The sequence below is a fragment of the Poecilia reticulata genome, linkage group LG11 (assembly GCF_000633615.1).
Source record: "Poecilia reticulata strain Guanapo linkage group LG11, Guppy_female_1.0+MT, whole genome shotgun sequence".
Classification (NCBI taxonomy): Eukaryota; Metazoa; Chordata; class Actinopteri; order Cyprinodontiformes; family Poeciliidae; genus Poecilia; species Poecilia reticulata.
This window is the reverse complement of record NC_024341.1, coordinates 25853233-25868541: the sequence shown is the minus strand read 5'-3', so window position 1 is coordinate 25868541 and position 15309 is coordinate 25853233. Positions and strand designations below refer to the sequence as shown.

General features: G+C 35.0%; 2 protein-coding genes across 2 annotated transcripts; one reads left to right on the top strand and one right to left on the bottom strand.

The window, feature by feature from the left end:
- The first annotated feature begins 5877 nt into the window (after positions 1–5877).
- Positions 5878–10576, top strand: LOC103472950 (major histocompatibility complex class I-related gene protein-like). The gene is made up of 5 exons (XM_017307378.1): positions 5878–5949; positions 6577–6768; positions 8029–8307; positions 9006–9308; positions 10455–10576. Exons 1-5 carry the CDS (start codon positions 5901–5903, stop codon positions 10574–10576), a joined length of 945 nt encoding a protein of 314 aa, XP_017162867.1. The 5' UTR covers positions 5878–5900.
- Positions 10577–12865: 2289 nt separating this feature from the next.
- Positions 12866–15094, bottom strand: LOC103472932 (major histocompatibility complex class I-related gene protein-like). The gene is made up of 6 exons (XM_008422812.2): positions 15058–15094; positions 14871–14910; positions 14517–14798; positions 13822–14151; positions 13354–13449; positions 12866–13114 (listed from the first exon to the last, which is right to left on the bottom strand). The coding sequence occupies exons 2-6, from the start codon at positions 14902–14904 to the stop codon at positions 13035–13037; spliced, it is 822 nt and encodes a 273-aa protein (XP_008421034.1). The 5' UTR covers positions 14905–14910; positions 15058–15094; the 3' UTR covers positions 12866–13034.
- Positions 15095–15309: the final 215 nt, after the last annotated feature.

Genomic DNA, 15309 nt, shown 5'->3' with positions numbered 1-15309 from the left:
ACCTTACCTTATCTTCAACAGTTACTTTTTTAATGACAGTTATGTTTTTGTGTCCTGTTCTTCTGCTTTTGAAACCTGTTTACTAAAAGCAGTTTCCTCATATTTTACATGAAGACTCTGCTTATATATTTTAGCCTCATTGTTTCTTTCCTCTTCTGCATTCCACCATGTTCAGATTACTCCTCAGTTTCTCTTCTTGAGAAGACTCCCGCTTCTCCTGTCAGGTGTCACGCTACAGGTTTCTACCCAAAATGAGAAAATAACTACGTGTTTACACAAAGAAGTCTGCCTCCTCCTTATCCTGTTTTAATAGAACAATAAATAATTTCTTAAATATGCATAATGTTCAGTAAAAGTGTATATAATTTAAAGACATAGTAACACTGTATATGTTGAGTATCCCAAAAGCAAAACAAAGGGAATTAGGTGCAGTTTTCTGCCACATTTTGATTGTCTGCTGAGATTGATGTGTTGGCAGCTAATGTAACAGCTTAGACAGAGACATGTTGTGAAGATGGACATTTATGATTATTGAGTAGAGATTGTAACCCTAAATGGAACTGTTATACTTTAAAATCCATCCATCCATCCATTTTCTTACACCCTTATCCCTTAGTGGGGTTGGGAGGGTTGCTGGTGCCTCTCCAGCTAACATTCCGGGCGAGAGGTGGGGTCACCCTGGACAGGTCACCAGTCTGTCGCAGGGCAACACAGAGACACAGGACAAACAACCATGCACACACACTCACACCTAGGGGCAATTTGGAGAGGCCCGTTAACCTGACAGTCATGTTTTTGAACTGTGGGAGGAAACCGGAGTACCTGGAGAAAACCCACCATGCACAGGGAGAACATGCAAACTCCATGCAGAAAGACCGGGGCCGGGAATCGAACCCAGAACCTTCTTGCTGCAAGGCAACAGCTCTACCAACTGTGCCACTGTGCAGCCCATACTTTAAAATCTTKAATTAAATATTATCTACAAACCAGTTTGACTTATTGTCTCCTCTATAGCATAACCAATGAAGTTAAGATCAGTTATAATTTTACATGGCATAAAAAAAACAAGAAAAAAAACTGGTGATTGYATAAAGTTACAAACTTTATAGCAATCACTTCTTCTATATGAGCTAGAAAATGTGAGTAACCATTTACTTATTTATTCTTTTGATATCAATTTTAATGATCGGAGAATTCAAACCAGTATACAAAATATCAGTTTAGCAGGTAGAATGATAGTGTAGTTATAGTATTGGTTAGTTATGTATCTGAGTGATATGAACAGCTAATATGTATTATGAAATTTAAGGCTAGCATCAGAGTAACACAAGCTTATGAGGAAGAATCTAAATGTTTTTGAGGCATCTGTTTGGATGGTGTAAGAAAACATTTTGTTTCTAGCCTTATATCATCTTTGATGGAACTGATGATACTTTTTACCATTTATTTACTGATTATATCTGCTGTGTTTTTGTATTTCTACAAGATGTGTTTTTCCATTAAWGAAGTTTGAAGATAATGTTTAGATGTTTCCACAGTTGTGGTAGCAGAAGAGACCTGAAAGACATTTTCGGTAAAATCCTAACCTGGCAATTGAATTACAGGACTGACGTGTGGAATGCAGTTTGTACCCTGGTTTGACCTGCACCCATGAGTAACTGACAAAGAATTAGAAGTTTCTCCTGAAATCCTTATCGGCTCTTTCCTGTGATAAAATCATCCCCTCCTAGAGGTGAGGGACGGTTCATGAGTTGGGTAAGGATTAACTCTGTGGTCCATCTGTCAATTCAATTTGTAAGGTAAAGTAATKTTATTTAAATAGCACATTTTCAGCAATGAGGCAATTCAAAGTGCTTCAAAGAGACTCACACAGAGAAAAACAGTAGTTAGACACTTTTATTGGACTGAGAATTTGGCACTCGGACACCAGCAGAAGACGTGCATGCTGAGAATTGCTGCAAGCTTGGATGATCGGCTCAGGGCGAAGCTCAAGGTAGTCTTCCCCCCAAAAGAGGGTGCCAGGCAAAGGCCWTGCCGTTTCCTGCAGGCTGATTGAGCCCTGTTAGGTGCAACAATGGTCGGGTCTGCAACCTGACAGAGCACTGTTAGGCAGGGGGTGATGGCCAAGGCCTGCAGGCTGTTTCGAACCTTGTTAGGCGCAACTTTTTAAAACTATCTGAGCTAGATTGTTGCACTCCAAATTTTATGTAGATTTCATCAGCTTCCCATTTTGGTTTGATGCTGACAGTCTGGAGAGTTTGAGGAATCCATGTCAACTTCTTTGGGTTAAATTTCATAAAGTCTGCTCCGTTATATCCAAATTGTAAAAACAAGGTTGTTTCTTTTGTCTTTTCCTCCCATTCACAGCCAATAATAACCTGTAAAATGTGAACAGTTGGAGGAGAAAACAGAAACTGAGATTAGAAATCAAATTTAATATTGCTAAGCTGTTGCAGCTCAGTTATGAATATGATTGTCTTTACTGTACCTTCACTTTGGTTCAGGTCCTTTAAGATTCCCATCTTAACCTTGAGAAAATCAGACATTATTTCAAAACATTGTTCAATATACCAATCAGCAATCTGTGACTCAATGTTCATTAATTTTTGTCCATATTTTGGGTTTGCTCTAATATTTTTGTTGCTGTCGCAGTAACTTGTTGGCAGCTTGTCCACCTGGGTCGTGGTTATSAAGTCTGRAAMATGTGGAAGTCCAGAGGAGGCAGTGACCAAAACCRTCAGCGAGTGTTTTTCTAGGAGAGAGGGTTAAATATTCAACAGGATGATGACGTGTTTGACTTCAGCAGGTTTTTGAATGGAGCAAATTATGAAAGTCAAAATAAACTATAAGAATAAAAATAGACAACACTTTCAAAAAGGGAAAAGCAAAAGCTTACCTGGTGATGAAGAGCCAAATAAAAGCAGTAAAAACAGCATCTTCATGTTGTCAAAAGATAAGTTGTGATGCCAGGAGAGAAATCCTTTACTTTTCCTCAGAAACTGTTCATCTAAAAAGAAAAAAAAGGTTATTTTGAGAATCTCTGCTTTTTAAAAAAGAATCTATGCAACAACTACAAGAAAAGGGATGAAACCTRGTTATATGAACTGACCAAACTGATGAGCATCAGCGCCACATCTGGAGCATCTTTTCGGATGATCCRGTCCTCTGTCTTTATGCTTTCCTAAAACAAAGAACAGMTGCTTTCTTGAAAGACGGCCTCTCACCACCAGGCACCGACAGAGCACCCGCTTTACTCTAAAATATTTGAARGTGGTTTGACTTGCAGATGAAAGTTAACCACCCGCTTCAGGCTCATCAGCTTTCATTTTTMGGACTCTGGCGTRYTATTCACAAAACATTGGTTGTGACACCTGTTGTTTTAAAGACAAGCCTGTTTGTCACCATAGCAACCATTCTGATGAAATGAGGAAGTTATGGTTAAATACTAACCCTGAGTGAACCCCTGGCATACGTCCCTGACTGTTAWGCACATTTCATGTTTGGGAAATGTATTTTTTATTTGAGAAGTTTATTTTTTCATAARCTCACACATTTAGGTTCAAAATCTAAAACTCGGATCTGATAAAGTTATTTTTATCAGAAGATAGTAGAAACTGCTTAATGTGACTGAAATGTTTTGCAGTTTTCTGGCTCATCAGCTTCACCTTTCATTTTTAGGACTTTGTTCTGTCCTTTGTCACCGTAGCAACCATTCTTATCCTGCCCTGATAAAATGAGGAAGTTATGGTTAAATACTAACCTGGAGTGAACCCTTGGCATGCAGTTATGCAAAAAGTGCACTACTTCAACATTTCACGTTTGGAAAATAATCTGCATATTTTATCTGTACCAGATGTAACTAATGTAAAATCACTGAATTGTTTGTGTCATGATTTGCAGCATTTTTGTAATGTTCATCATWTCTATCAGTTGAAGGTGGACTTGATGGATATGTCCATATGTACACATATTCTTTTGTTTAACTATTTTTGAATCTCTGTTGAGGAACTGCTCCCTCTTTTCATAGAGAAAAAATCAATTTAAGTCTACAGCATTAAAGCTTTTTTTAAATATACATTTTATTAGGGATGTTTTGTTGTGGATTTAAATACAAAAAGCATAACAAAGGATAAATAAAAATATATTCTCATTGCAATAAAAAGAGAAAATATTAGAATTTCTTAGCCTTCAGAACAAAAAWTTKTTTTAATTGTTTTTTTTCTCCCTACAGGATTAAAGTTTACAKTAAGTGGTAGCTATAAAACGTAAAAAGTATAACATTACAATACAAACTCAATTAATTAATTTTATAAATTGAAATATAAGTTTAAGCAACAGTAATATGATTATTAACAAGTGCATTCCTCCAAAAATGGTAAGAAACTCCCAGAGCAAAGACAAAACTTGTTCCAATGTTTATAAATATTATTACATTAAAAGATTACWACCTGACTTATTAAATTAAAATTAGGATTGTAAAATTCAGTGGATCCCTGTCTCAGGTCTTTGCTCAGCACCATTTTAGTTTTTATGGTTTTGTTCATTGGTCTGGTCACCATCAACAGTTCTGGCTTCATCTTTAAAACTYTGAAGTTCAGAGTTATCTTCTATTTTGTCAGACTCTGGGAAGACRGAGATAAAACAAAATAAAGGTTAACCAAATAATTAGTRTCTCTGAATTAAACAGCTGTCATACAAGCAGTAAAAAATGGCCTGAATTTGAATTTTGCCCCTTTTATTTTGTAACTGTAAACAGAAATTAATACATTAAAATTGCTTGGCTTAGCTGGTAGTAAAGCGATTTGGCATATTTCCATAATTGTTATTTTTGAAAGCAACTTTAGCTACTTCTTATTTAATTAGTAGACACTATTTAAAATCTTAACTATATCACTTCTATACTCAGGAGAGAAATGAAAATAAGTAAATGAGGTGCGAGTAAGCTGTGAGAAATTCATAACATTGTGTTGTTCTTTCAGATTAATGTTTAATGGTTAAGAAGTTTCATGTGAAATACACACCTTTAAGGTCTCACATTTTGCCCTGGAAACTAYCACTTTTTACTCCTTGTACAGCCTTGCACCCATATTAATATTTCCCTGTAAATTTCCTGCATTATGCCTTCTCCCCCATGTCCTCCTGACTACCAGGAAAAAAAAATAGTGTCCAATCACCTTTTTTTTTTTTTAAATCCCACAGACTTTGTAAGGTAATTAGAATACTGAAAACATTTTTTGGGGAAAAAAAGTTTTTATTTTTGAAATATGATGTGTCTACTACAGAGGACAATTTTTCAACTTTTAAATACTACAATAAAATACAGTCAAAATAATTCATAGAATGTTTTAATGTGCTGCTAAAAGACTTATTTAGAACATTCCAACAAAATTTTAAACCAAAATTTGCACAATAAAATGTTTTATGCACTTACTTTGTCTCTTCCCATAAAATGTATTACTAAACTGGCCATTTTTATGGCCAGTTTTATGGCATTCATCAGTCCCACCCCTTCACATGTGGTATCAATGAAAAACACTAAATGTCTCCAGATACCAAAAGGAATYAATTCAGTAGAATGCAGGGGGTGGAAGATATTCAGGTTTAGAAATGTCCTCTACAGAGGACAAAAATGAACTACTGGTAGTCAGGAGGTTAAACAGTAGTGAGGAACAACATAATCGAGAATCCCAAAACTGGAGTAGAGTTGGCTCAAACATAAACTGGTTAGACCGGTTAGAGGGAGACTTGCCAACGGAGGAGTGCTTTTTGCTTCTCAAGTTGAACATTCTCACACAGAACTACACGTATCAAAACGGGATACAGATTTCRACTGGACACACTTCCAAAACAGACCGTTCCACTCACTTCTGCTCTGCTACCTTTGCTACCTGCTACATACAATGAAGATCCTCATTCCAGCACTTTTTGTCTGCTTTGTAACAACTGCAGGTAAAAGTCTAAATCCCTAATGTATACTAATATTGACTGGTTAAACTGTTTTGATAAAACATACATTTTTAAAATGTGTGCAACTAAAAGCCAGGGGCACTGCAGAAAGTGAACCATGTAACTATATTTGTGCAAGGTATAATTATTTTTAGCTGAACAAAGGGATGAGGGACAATAAGCTGTGTAAGCTCACTGCTTTTTTAATATGCCAGCTATTCTCCTTGGTAATGGTGTTCTATAGTTAATGTGCTTCCTTAAGTCTTTATTTGCTATTGTGAGGTGTGTGTTATTGGGAAGCTATAATTTGCATATTGAAAATAAAGAAAAAAAATACAAATATTAAGCTWAAGCATGCCTAAACAGAACAGATAATTGAACTGAAGCCCTTTCCAAAAACACTTTAAGATGGGATTAAGGTGTATCTTGTGGTCCACATGTTTTGTAAATGACAAGGTGAAAAGAAGCTTGCTCAGAGGGGAATTCCTAAACTTTGGATTTGATTTGATTGGTTTAATTTGATTTAAATGGTTTTGTTAGTCATGTATGAATTCCAACTCATATGAATGTTTCCTTTATACTGAAAGAAAAAAATTGATACTGAAGTCATTTACTTTATTTATCCAACAGCAAGACACTCTCTGAAGTCTTTTGTCACAGCTTCCACCGGAGTTCCAAACTTTCCAGAGTTTGTKYTTCGTTTAGAGATTGATAACAGAGAGCTGATTTACTGCAATACCAGTAAAGGAATTGTTGAAGGAAAACAAGACTGGATTGAGAAGCTGCTMAAAGAAGATTCACTTTATCGGGCGGACTTGAGACGTTCATGTTTGGAAGTACAACCAAAATTATCCAGATGGGGTTTTACTAATTTGAAGTACATCTCCAAATTAAGTGAAGGTAAAGTAGGAACTCCACTCAAGTTTGTCAAATTAACAGTTTATACAATTTCAATAGAATATGTACTGTAATATTTCTTTTCTTACTGACGTTAGCTGTACAAAATAAATATACCACGGAAAGATCTGAAAAGGCAGCAAAGTTTTATTAGATTAAACAAACATCAAATTCCACCCTAAATATTTTTTTACATAATGAATCTAAATATTACTTTAAGCTCCCTTTCCATACTAGAACCCTGCAGGAAGTATATATATATTTTTTTACTTTTATTGTTTTTGACTCTCTACATAAAGACAAAGCTTAAATTTATTCTAGCCATAAGAAAAATGCTAACCATAAATTTAGCAACTTGGATTCTGCAAAGTTGAACTTTTGCTTTATTTATTGTGTTACATTCTATGAAAAGAACATCAGAGAGGTGGAATGCAGAGTTTTATCCTGTTAAGCAGTAAAATATTCATGATAATGCACCTAAATACCAGGTGGTTCAACAATACAAAGCCGGTTAATTTTGGTAAAAAATTAGAAAACATACAGAAACATAACTCTCTACTAGCCAGTGAACCTTGATAAAGAAACGAGTTGTCCAACAAGGTTAAGGCATCCATATTGTTCCATATTACTGAAGTATAGCAGAGACACTATTCACTTTTACATAGTAATTTACTGCTAAATGCATATAAGTATAACTTTTAATTTGCAAAAGAAAAATTTTCCTTTGCTCTAAGAAACATAAAACTGATTTTAGGTCAATCTGAAATTGACCTGAATCGTTAATGGCAATTAGAAATTGTCATTAAATTGAGCACTAGTCTCCGATGGAAATAGTCCCAAACATGAAAGAAATATAATCTTGAAAAAAAAGCTAATAATAAATATTGTTGTAGTAGCTCCTCATTTTTCCCTTACATACATAGATCTATTTTATTTGATCCCTACTGGATCAAATTTATTTAAAAATGTCTCTATGCTTAGATGACAAATATAATGTAATGTGAATATTAACAAAGGTTTTTAAAGTAAGCAATTACCTCACTGAACAATAATCTTAAAGATTTATATTTGATTCAATGAACAGTCAATGTCAGTTATTTATGTAAAATGTATTATTAAGTCTAATGAAATATTCATGATGGATATCAGTAATATGTTGTCTCTCTTTTCCCCCTTTGCTCACAGGTGCACACATCTTACAAGCGGTCACTGGCTGTGAGGTTGATGAAAATATGGAATATTCTTCTAGCTTTTTCCACCTTGGTATAGATGGGGAAGACTTTATGACTTTGGACATTAATAAATTGGCATGGATTCCTCAAAAAAGTCAAGCTGTACCAGTCAAACATGTATGGGATCAAGACAAAGAAGGAATCAAACAAGTTGTGAACATTTTCACCACAGAATGTCCAGTATGGCTGAGAGGCAGTGTAAAAGCATCCAACATCTCTTATCAAAAATCAGGTTTAACACTGTTTGATTTTCCTTTTATTTTAGGCGTGTATTAAAAAAAGACCAAAGCAAAATTGCTCTCAAAATAATTATATATCTTAGAAAACAAAAAAATAATATCTCATTAAAGTCCCTGACACCCACCTCTGGCCTTACAATGTCTCATGGAGGTGGTATTTCATGTATCGAGAAAAATAAAACACTTTTGGCTCTTTCCTCATTCAAAAATAGAATTATGTTGACAGGTGTTTGCACATTAATTGCTTTTTTGTGATTGGGTTTATTTACACACCTTTTGTGTTCATAGAAATTGTATATTAAATCTCAGAACTATTATTTATTTATTTAATGTGTACATACAGTAAAATGTCCCTGCAAATTTAGCTATTTAAATTTACAGAGACAAAACTGAAAGCTAAAGTGTTACATTTGGAACAACGTCTGTCATTAACTCTGTTCACAGTTTTTACAATATGTTGCTACATAAAATTATTTTTTTCTGGCTGGCATATACTGGTTAATGCATCTGCTATAAACAGGGAAGGAAACTTGATTAGTCACATATCAAAGCTGGAACTGGCAGACCTGAGAGCCTGTAACTCTTATAAAATGTGCTTCCTAACTTGTCTCACAGCTCTTAAAATACATTTTGTTTAATGTGAGATAAAATCAAACTACAGAAAAAAGCTAATTCCTATCTCCATCAACAGTTCTCCCCACAGTGTCTCTGCTACAGAAGAGTCCTTCCTCCCAAGTCAGCTGTCATGCTACAGGTTTCCACCCAGACAGGGCTGTGCTGTTCTGGAGGAGGGAGGAAGAGGAGATTCATGAAGGAGTGGAACATGGGGAAATCCTCCAAAACAATGATGGAACATTCCAGATGACGGTTGGGCTGAGTGTCTCAGTAATTCCACCCAAAGACTGGAGGAAATATGACTGTGTCTTTCAGCTCTATGGAGTCAGTGAAGACATTGTAACTCCACTGAATAAAGAAGCAATCAGGACCAATTGGGGTAAGAAGAAAATAAAAAATGTTAAAGATATGTTATTTAAAGAGAGTGGGAAGGTATTATGCACAATAGACTTTTTAGTTTTATGTTTTCATGCAATATTGTTATTCCCTCAATAAAAACATACCTGGAGTCTTGCTCTGAATCCTTCATACATGTTGAATCTGCCGTAGCATCCATTTGGGATGCCTTAACATCTTCTTCTGCAATGTGCTGCCTATTTCTCCAAAGTTGAGCCTTGGAGCTTCAGGCCCCAGCCGAGCTCCCGCCCTACACAGAACCCCTTCCCCAAGTAGATTCCATCAGACTAGCGGCAGCAGCAATTAGCTGGTGGAACTACACATCTGTTGAGCCTATCATGCAAGCTATTTCTCAGTAAAATGTTCTTCAGAATTGTTGTGATGTGCTGAAAGAGGAGTGTTGGAAAGGAAAGGATATTTTTAAAGAGATCAGTCTTGTTTGTGTTTTATATTTAGTCCAGTCCTTCTTAGTAATTCTAGTTCATTGTTTGTCTCTGGTTTTTTTTTGTTACTCTTGTATAATTATGCTTCTTAGAATTATTTATTTTTCAGTATTATATTTATTATCTAGCCCCCCGTGCCACTTTCTGTTTTTTTTTATCCCCTCACACCTGCAGTCAGTTAGCTAAATAACCCAGGTCCATTGTTCCAGCATTCATTCTCACAGAACTTATATTATTTCTACTCTCACTCCTCGCCGGTTCCTCTCATCAACTCTCGTTATCTCCTTGTCAATTCTCTGTCGCCAATTTGGTTGTGGGATCCTATGTTTTTCTCTGATCTGGTTCCCTACATTCGCTGTGTCTTCATGTTTTTGTTGAAATGTTTTGTCCTTCATTTTTCATTAAAAACCACACACATTTGGGTCCATCTGCAAACACCCACCATGACAGACGCAACCGTCAGTTTCAAAATGTCAAAAATGTCTTCAAAGTATTTACATCATAACCATGCATCATTGCACAGGAGTTTTGTTTTTTTTTTCTTTTTTTTTCTTTCAGAAAACTAGTAACTAGATTGACTGGATAGTAATTCACAGCTAAGATTACACAGAACAATAAATTCATGTTTCTATGTCTGTTTTATGTCCTCTGTATCTAACTCCAGCTTTAATGTTTGTTTTATACAGAACACTCCAGTAATGTTGTTGTCCCCATCACCGCTTCACTGCTGTTTGTGGTCATCATAGCTATCACTGCGTACATAGTTTACAAAAGGAAGAAAGGTAAGAAACAAAAGGAAACATTTTAATTATTTTTAATTTACCAAATTGCCCACTTTAATACAAAAATGAAGTCATGACAGCTAAAGTGTAAATGTTGGTATATTTTTCTAAAAAAAAAATTAAGCTACTTGTTTTTTGGTTTTCTTTTGTTTTGCTTTTTTCAGACACATTTGCTCCAATATGTAAGTTACACTTACCCATTTGCATTCTACTTATCCTCAATGTTTTATCAAAAACTCATCATTTTTCTCCAACCCTACAGATGATAACAACAGCACAGGGCTCATTTAGAGATTGACTCCAGAAACCTGGTGTCTATCCAATGAGTTGCATCTAAATAAAAACATAATCCAATGTTCGTCCAACCTGGGACTTGTTGCCTGGATTTGAGAAGATCAGCCTTTTACTGAACATGATCAGTGGGAACTAATTAACTCCAGTTGCTTGTTAATTAACTTATGTAATAATTCATGATTCATATGTTAATAAGGAAATTGTTAGAACAACACTATTTGAGTTACTAATGGTATTTTATTTGTATATTTTGTAGCTCTTACAGTGTGTTCACATACAAAGGCTGTTCAATAAAGGATTGTGAACCATCAGTTTGAGAGACCATTCTTTCAACTGGGACGCTATAAATATTAAAAAGTGTATTTTATTTATGTTAACCTTTATTAAAAATGTGCTTTTTAGAACTCTGCATGTTACTCTGATAATTTTTATAAGCTATCTGTCTTTCTGTGACATTTGTTGAAGGAAAGAAATTAACAGGATTAATAGGATATTTAAAAAGGAAGACTCTGTTGCACTCACTGAAACAGCAATAAATGCATTGAAGAGTTAATATGAAATAATATCTTGTATTAACTTCTGCTTTCCATTTTGAAGTGAGATTGTCCATGTCGCCCTTATATCACAAACCCCCACTGCTTTCACTTACAACCTTTTTTTATGGTCTGTCCACAAGCAGGGGGATTTCATTGGGTGATGAAAATGTCCAGACTTTTACTTTTTTTTTAATCAATAAGTCTTCCTGTCTTATTGGTTCTGCATGTTAGCTATGGATTAATATTTTTGACCAACCATAGCTTATGAATAGCTTCTTAAAAAGTCTGATAACCTGTTTTTTCTGCTAAATACTTCTTGAAGAGCTAAAAAAAGTGGGACTTAAAATAGAAGCCCTAACAAGAAAAATTGGTCAAAGGTTCAAGTACTTGTTCAAACAGAATTAGATCTCAGACTCCCTTGATCCAGGTTTGACTTACATGCACTTTATGCAGCTCCTGAACATCCAGAACATATAAAAAAATACATGGTAGAAGAAAATGTTTAGACTTAAAAAGGATTTCAGATGCTAAAACAACGTTTATTATGTTTAGGCACATGCATTGGTAAATTCCCTCTGAATAAGAATAAGGCAGCAAGAGAGGACAAAAGGGGGACCAGGAAATGATCTATCACAGAATTTTTTTCTGTGATACATTTGAAACTAAGAGTAAAATATGGTAAAACTGATGAGATGAAAAATTATTGAACTAACAGAAGAAACAAACATGGATGAAGGAAAATAAGAAATCAATACAGGGAAATAAAGGGTCCTTGTGCCATGGAGGACTGAAACTTATGTGCTGGGGGTGGCAGGTTAAAATCCAAAAGTCAAAAACGTTGACAGATTTGTCTTAATGTCTCTACCCAAAGAAAACTCAAATTAATTACCTTTTTTTTCATTGATTCATAATTATTCTAGTAGTAAAATAATACTAAAATACTTTGTTTTGTTGTTGTTTCAAAGCCATTATATTTGTCTTTGAATCAAATCCAGAAAAACGCTTAAATCACATGAAAGACACTCACATGATCTGAACTGAACCAACTTTGACTGTTGAGTGCCCTCTGCTGGTTAGCTTCCCTTCGTTTCAAAACCTCGTCAGACATCATGTTTTGCTTAAAGCTGCAGAATGGAGATTTGAGAAAACCACAGACCTTTAGCATGAAAATTTGAACAAACACATCGTATCTTTCTCATTAGTAATGCAGTCAAACGTTGTGTACAAATACCCATGCAAGAACTTTATTGAAAAGAAAAATCCAAACAAAAAATAATGTACGCATCACTAATTATATGTGGTTTCGGTGTTTCACACGACCTGGTGCACAATTTTAACAAGCTTCAATATGTGGAAAACACATTTTAAGGTGTTTTAAAAAATGTTTTATTATCTTAAGCTTAGACATTTATTTGCATTATAATGTAAGGAAAATGCATTTCTATAGTTTTAACCAAATATTTGCATAAACTAAATAAAAAACCAAAGCACTTTTTCCCCCTCAGTTCTCAATACAATAGTCATTTGGAGCTTTCTCCTTAAGGAAGACATCTTTACAGACTTGCAATGAAGGACTCAAAATGTGTTGAATGCAAACTTTGTTCATACAATCAAATTTTCTGAACAGGATAGTGTTCTCTGTTTTAAACTTGTTTTAACTGTTAGAGTCCAGATTTGACTTCAGTCTGGTTTCTTGATTGAATCTCTCAGACAATTCAATGCTGTTGATGGGAGCTGTAAGGTAAAAAAAAATAATAATTTAATCTTCAGAATAATTCACAATACTGATTTTTAAGCAATAAACAATAAGGGACTGAGTTTGTCAATAAATCAAACTGCACAAGATTCATCAAACTTTAAGAAGTGTTAAAAAGAGAATCAATAAACAAATATGAGCAATGATAGATTGTTTATCTATCTGAGTGCTGGCCAGCAGAGGACACTCAACAGCTTATCGTTGGAGGTTTCTTTACCTTTCCTATTTTTGATGACTGTAAATCCAACAGCAGCAACAATGACAAGAAAAACCACTGCAGCAGTGATTCCAACTATCAATCCAATGGGCTTTTCTGGACAGAAAAAAAACATCAGATGCAGATAAAATCTGCATCTGATGTTGCAGATTTTATCTGCATCTGTAGATTATGTAAACTGTAGATTATGATCTACTGGAAAGTGTTAAGAAATCAGTATAACAGGGAATAATATCTTTAAATTCTGTTACTGGATTTATAGAGTAATTGTAATCTCTTTTGAAGAGGTTCAATAATGCAGGAGAATAAGGTTGCATTTTAATTCCAGATAAACCTTTTTTTCAGAGCAAGAGTTACCTGGAAATCAGGGTTAAAATTTCTTTAAAAAAAAAACAAAACAAAAACAGCAACACTTTCAAAAAGGATAAAACTTAAAAGCATTTAAACAAACAGGACATCTTTTCTTACCCTCATCATTATGTTTCTGTCTCTTCCCCCAGTTGGTTTGGATCTTTTCTTTCTCCAGTCTGCTGACAACATCATCTCTGACATCCACCAGATGAAACACACACTCATATCTTTCCCAGTCTTCTGGGTTAACAGATGAAACATTAATGTCTGCTCTCATCTGGAAGGTGTCATCCTGGTTAGAGAGGATCTCTGTTTTGTCCACACCGTCCTGAATCTCCTCTCCATCCTTTCTCCAGAACATCACAGCTTTGTTGGGATAGAAACCAGTAGCAAAGCAGTTGACTGGGGAGTCAGGAGACGTCTGGAGGAGAAACACCGAGGGAAGAACTGAGGAGACAGATGGCAGCTTAAGATCTACAATTAAATAATCTTCTATTATTTGAAGATTATAAAAAATGTAAGGAAATGTGAAGATCATGAAAAACTGAAAACAGTTAGAGACACAAAAACAACATCATGTTTTTCATAAAATATTTAGAAAGGGGTAAATGCACAAAAATTCACAAACAGTATAATCATCAACAAAAAAATGACAAGGAATAAATTAAACAAAACATCACGGAATGTAAAATGTAAATGACACTAGAGATGTGACCACTTTTCTCCAGGTTTTAAGGTTTTCCTGTTCATGTTGCTCTATCTCAWCCTGGTGAATGTAAAATGTTTGATCACACCATGCTGCTCCGTCTCACCTGTGCTCTGCAGAGGGCCTTGGTTATTGGCCATATATTTCTTCAGCCAATCAGGGCATATATGATTTAAGAAGTCCTTGTGCTTCAAATGGTATGTAGATTCATCAGCTTCCCATTTTGGTTTGATGCTGACAGCCTGAGGAGTTTGAGGAATCCATGTCAACTTCTTTGGGTCAAATTTCATAAAGTCTGCTCCGTTATATCCAAACTGTAAAAATGAGGTTGTTTCTTTTGTCCTTTCCTGCCATTCACAGCCAATAATAACCTGTAAAATGTGAACAGCTGGAGGAGAAAACAGAAACTGAGATCATGAATCAAATTTAATTAAATTTAATATGATTGTCTTTACTGTACCTTCACTTTGGTTCAGGTCCTTTAAGATTCCCATCTTAACCTTGAGATAATCAGACATTATTTCAAAACACTGTTCAATATACCAATCAGCAATCTGTGACTCAATGTTCATTAATTTTTGYCCATATTTTGGGTTTGCTCTAATATTTTTGTTGCTGTCGCAGTAACTTGTTGGCAGCTTGTCCACCTGGGTCGTGGTTATSAAGTCTGRAAMATGTGGAAGTCCAGAGGAGGCAGTGACCAAAACCRTCAGCGAGTGTTTTTCTAGGAGAGAGGGTTAAATATTCAACAGGATGCAGACGTGTTTGACTTCAGCAGGTTTTTGAATGGAGCAAATTATGAAAGTCAAAATAAACTATAAGAATAAAAATAGACAACACTTTCAAAAAGGGAAAAGCAAAAGCTTACCTGGTGATGAAGAGCCAAATAAAAGCAGTAA

What these genes read in the sequence shown, in the direction of transcription:
- LOC103472932 (XM_008422812.2), bottom strand. Translation starts at nt 14,904, where the DNA reads ATGGGAATCTTAAAGGACCTGAACCAAAGTGAAG. An exon ending in AGGCCCTCTGCAGAGCACAG is followed by an intron (nt 14,152 to 14,516) that starts GTGAGACGGAGC and finishes CTGTCTCCTCAG; the next exon opens with TTCTTCCCTCGGTGTTTCTC. An exon ending in ACAGAAACATAATGATGAGG is followed by an intron (nt 13,450 to 13,821) that starts GTAAGAAAAGAT and finishes TTTTCTGTCCAG; the next exon opens with AAAAGCCCATTGGATTGATA.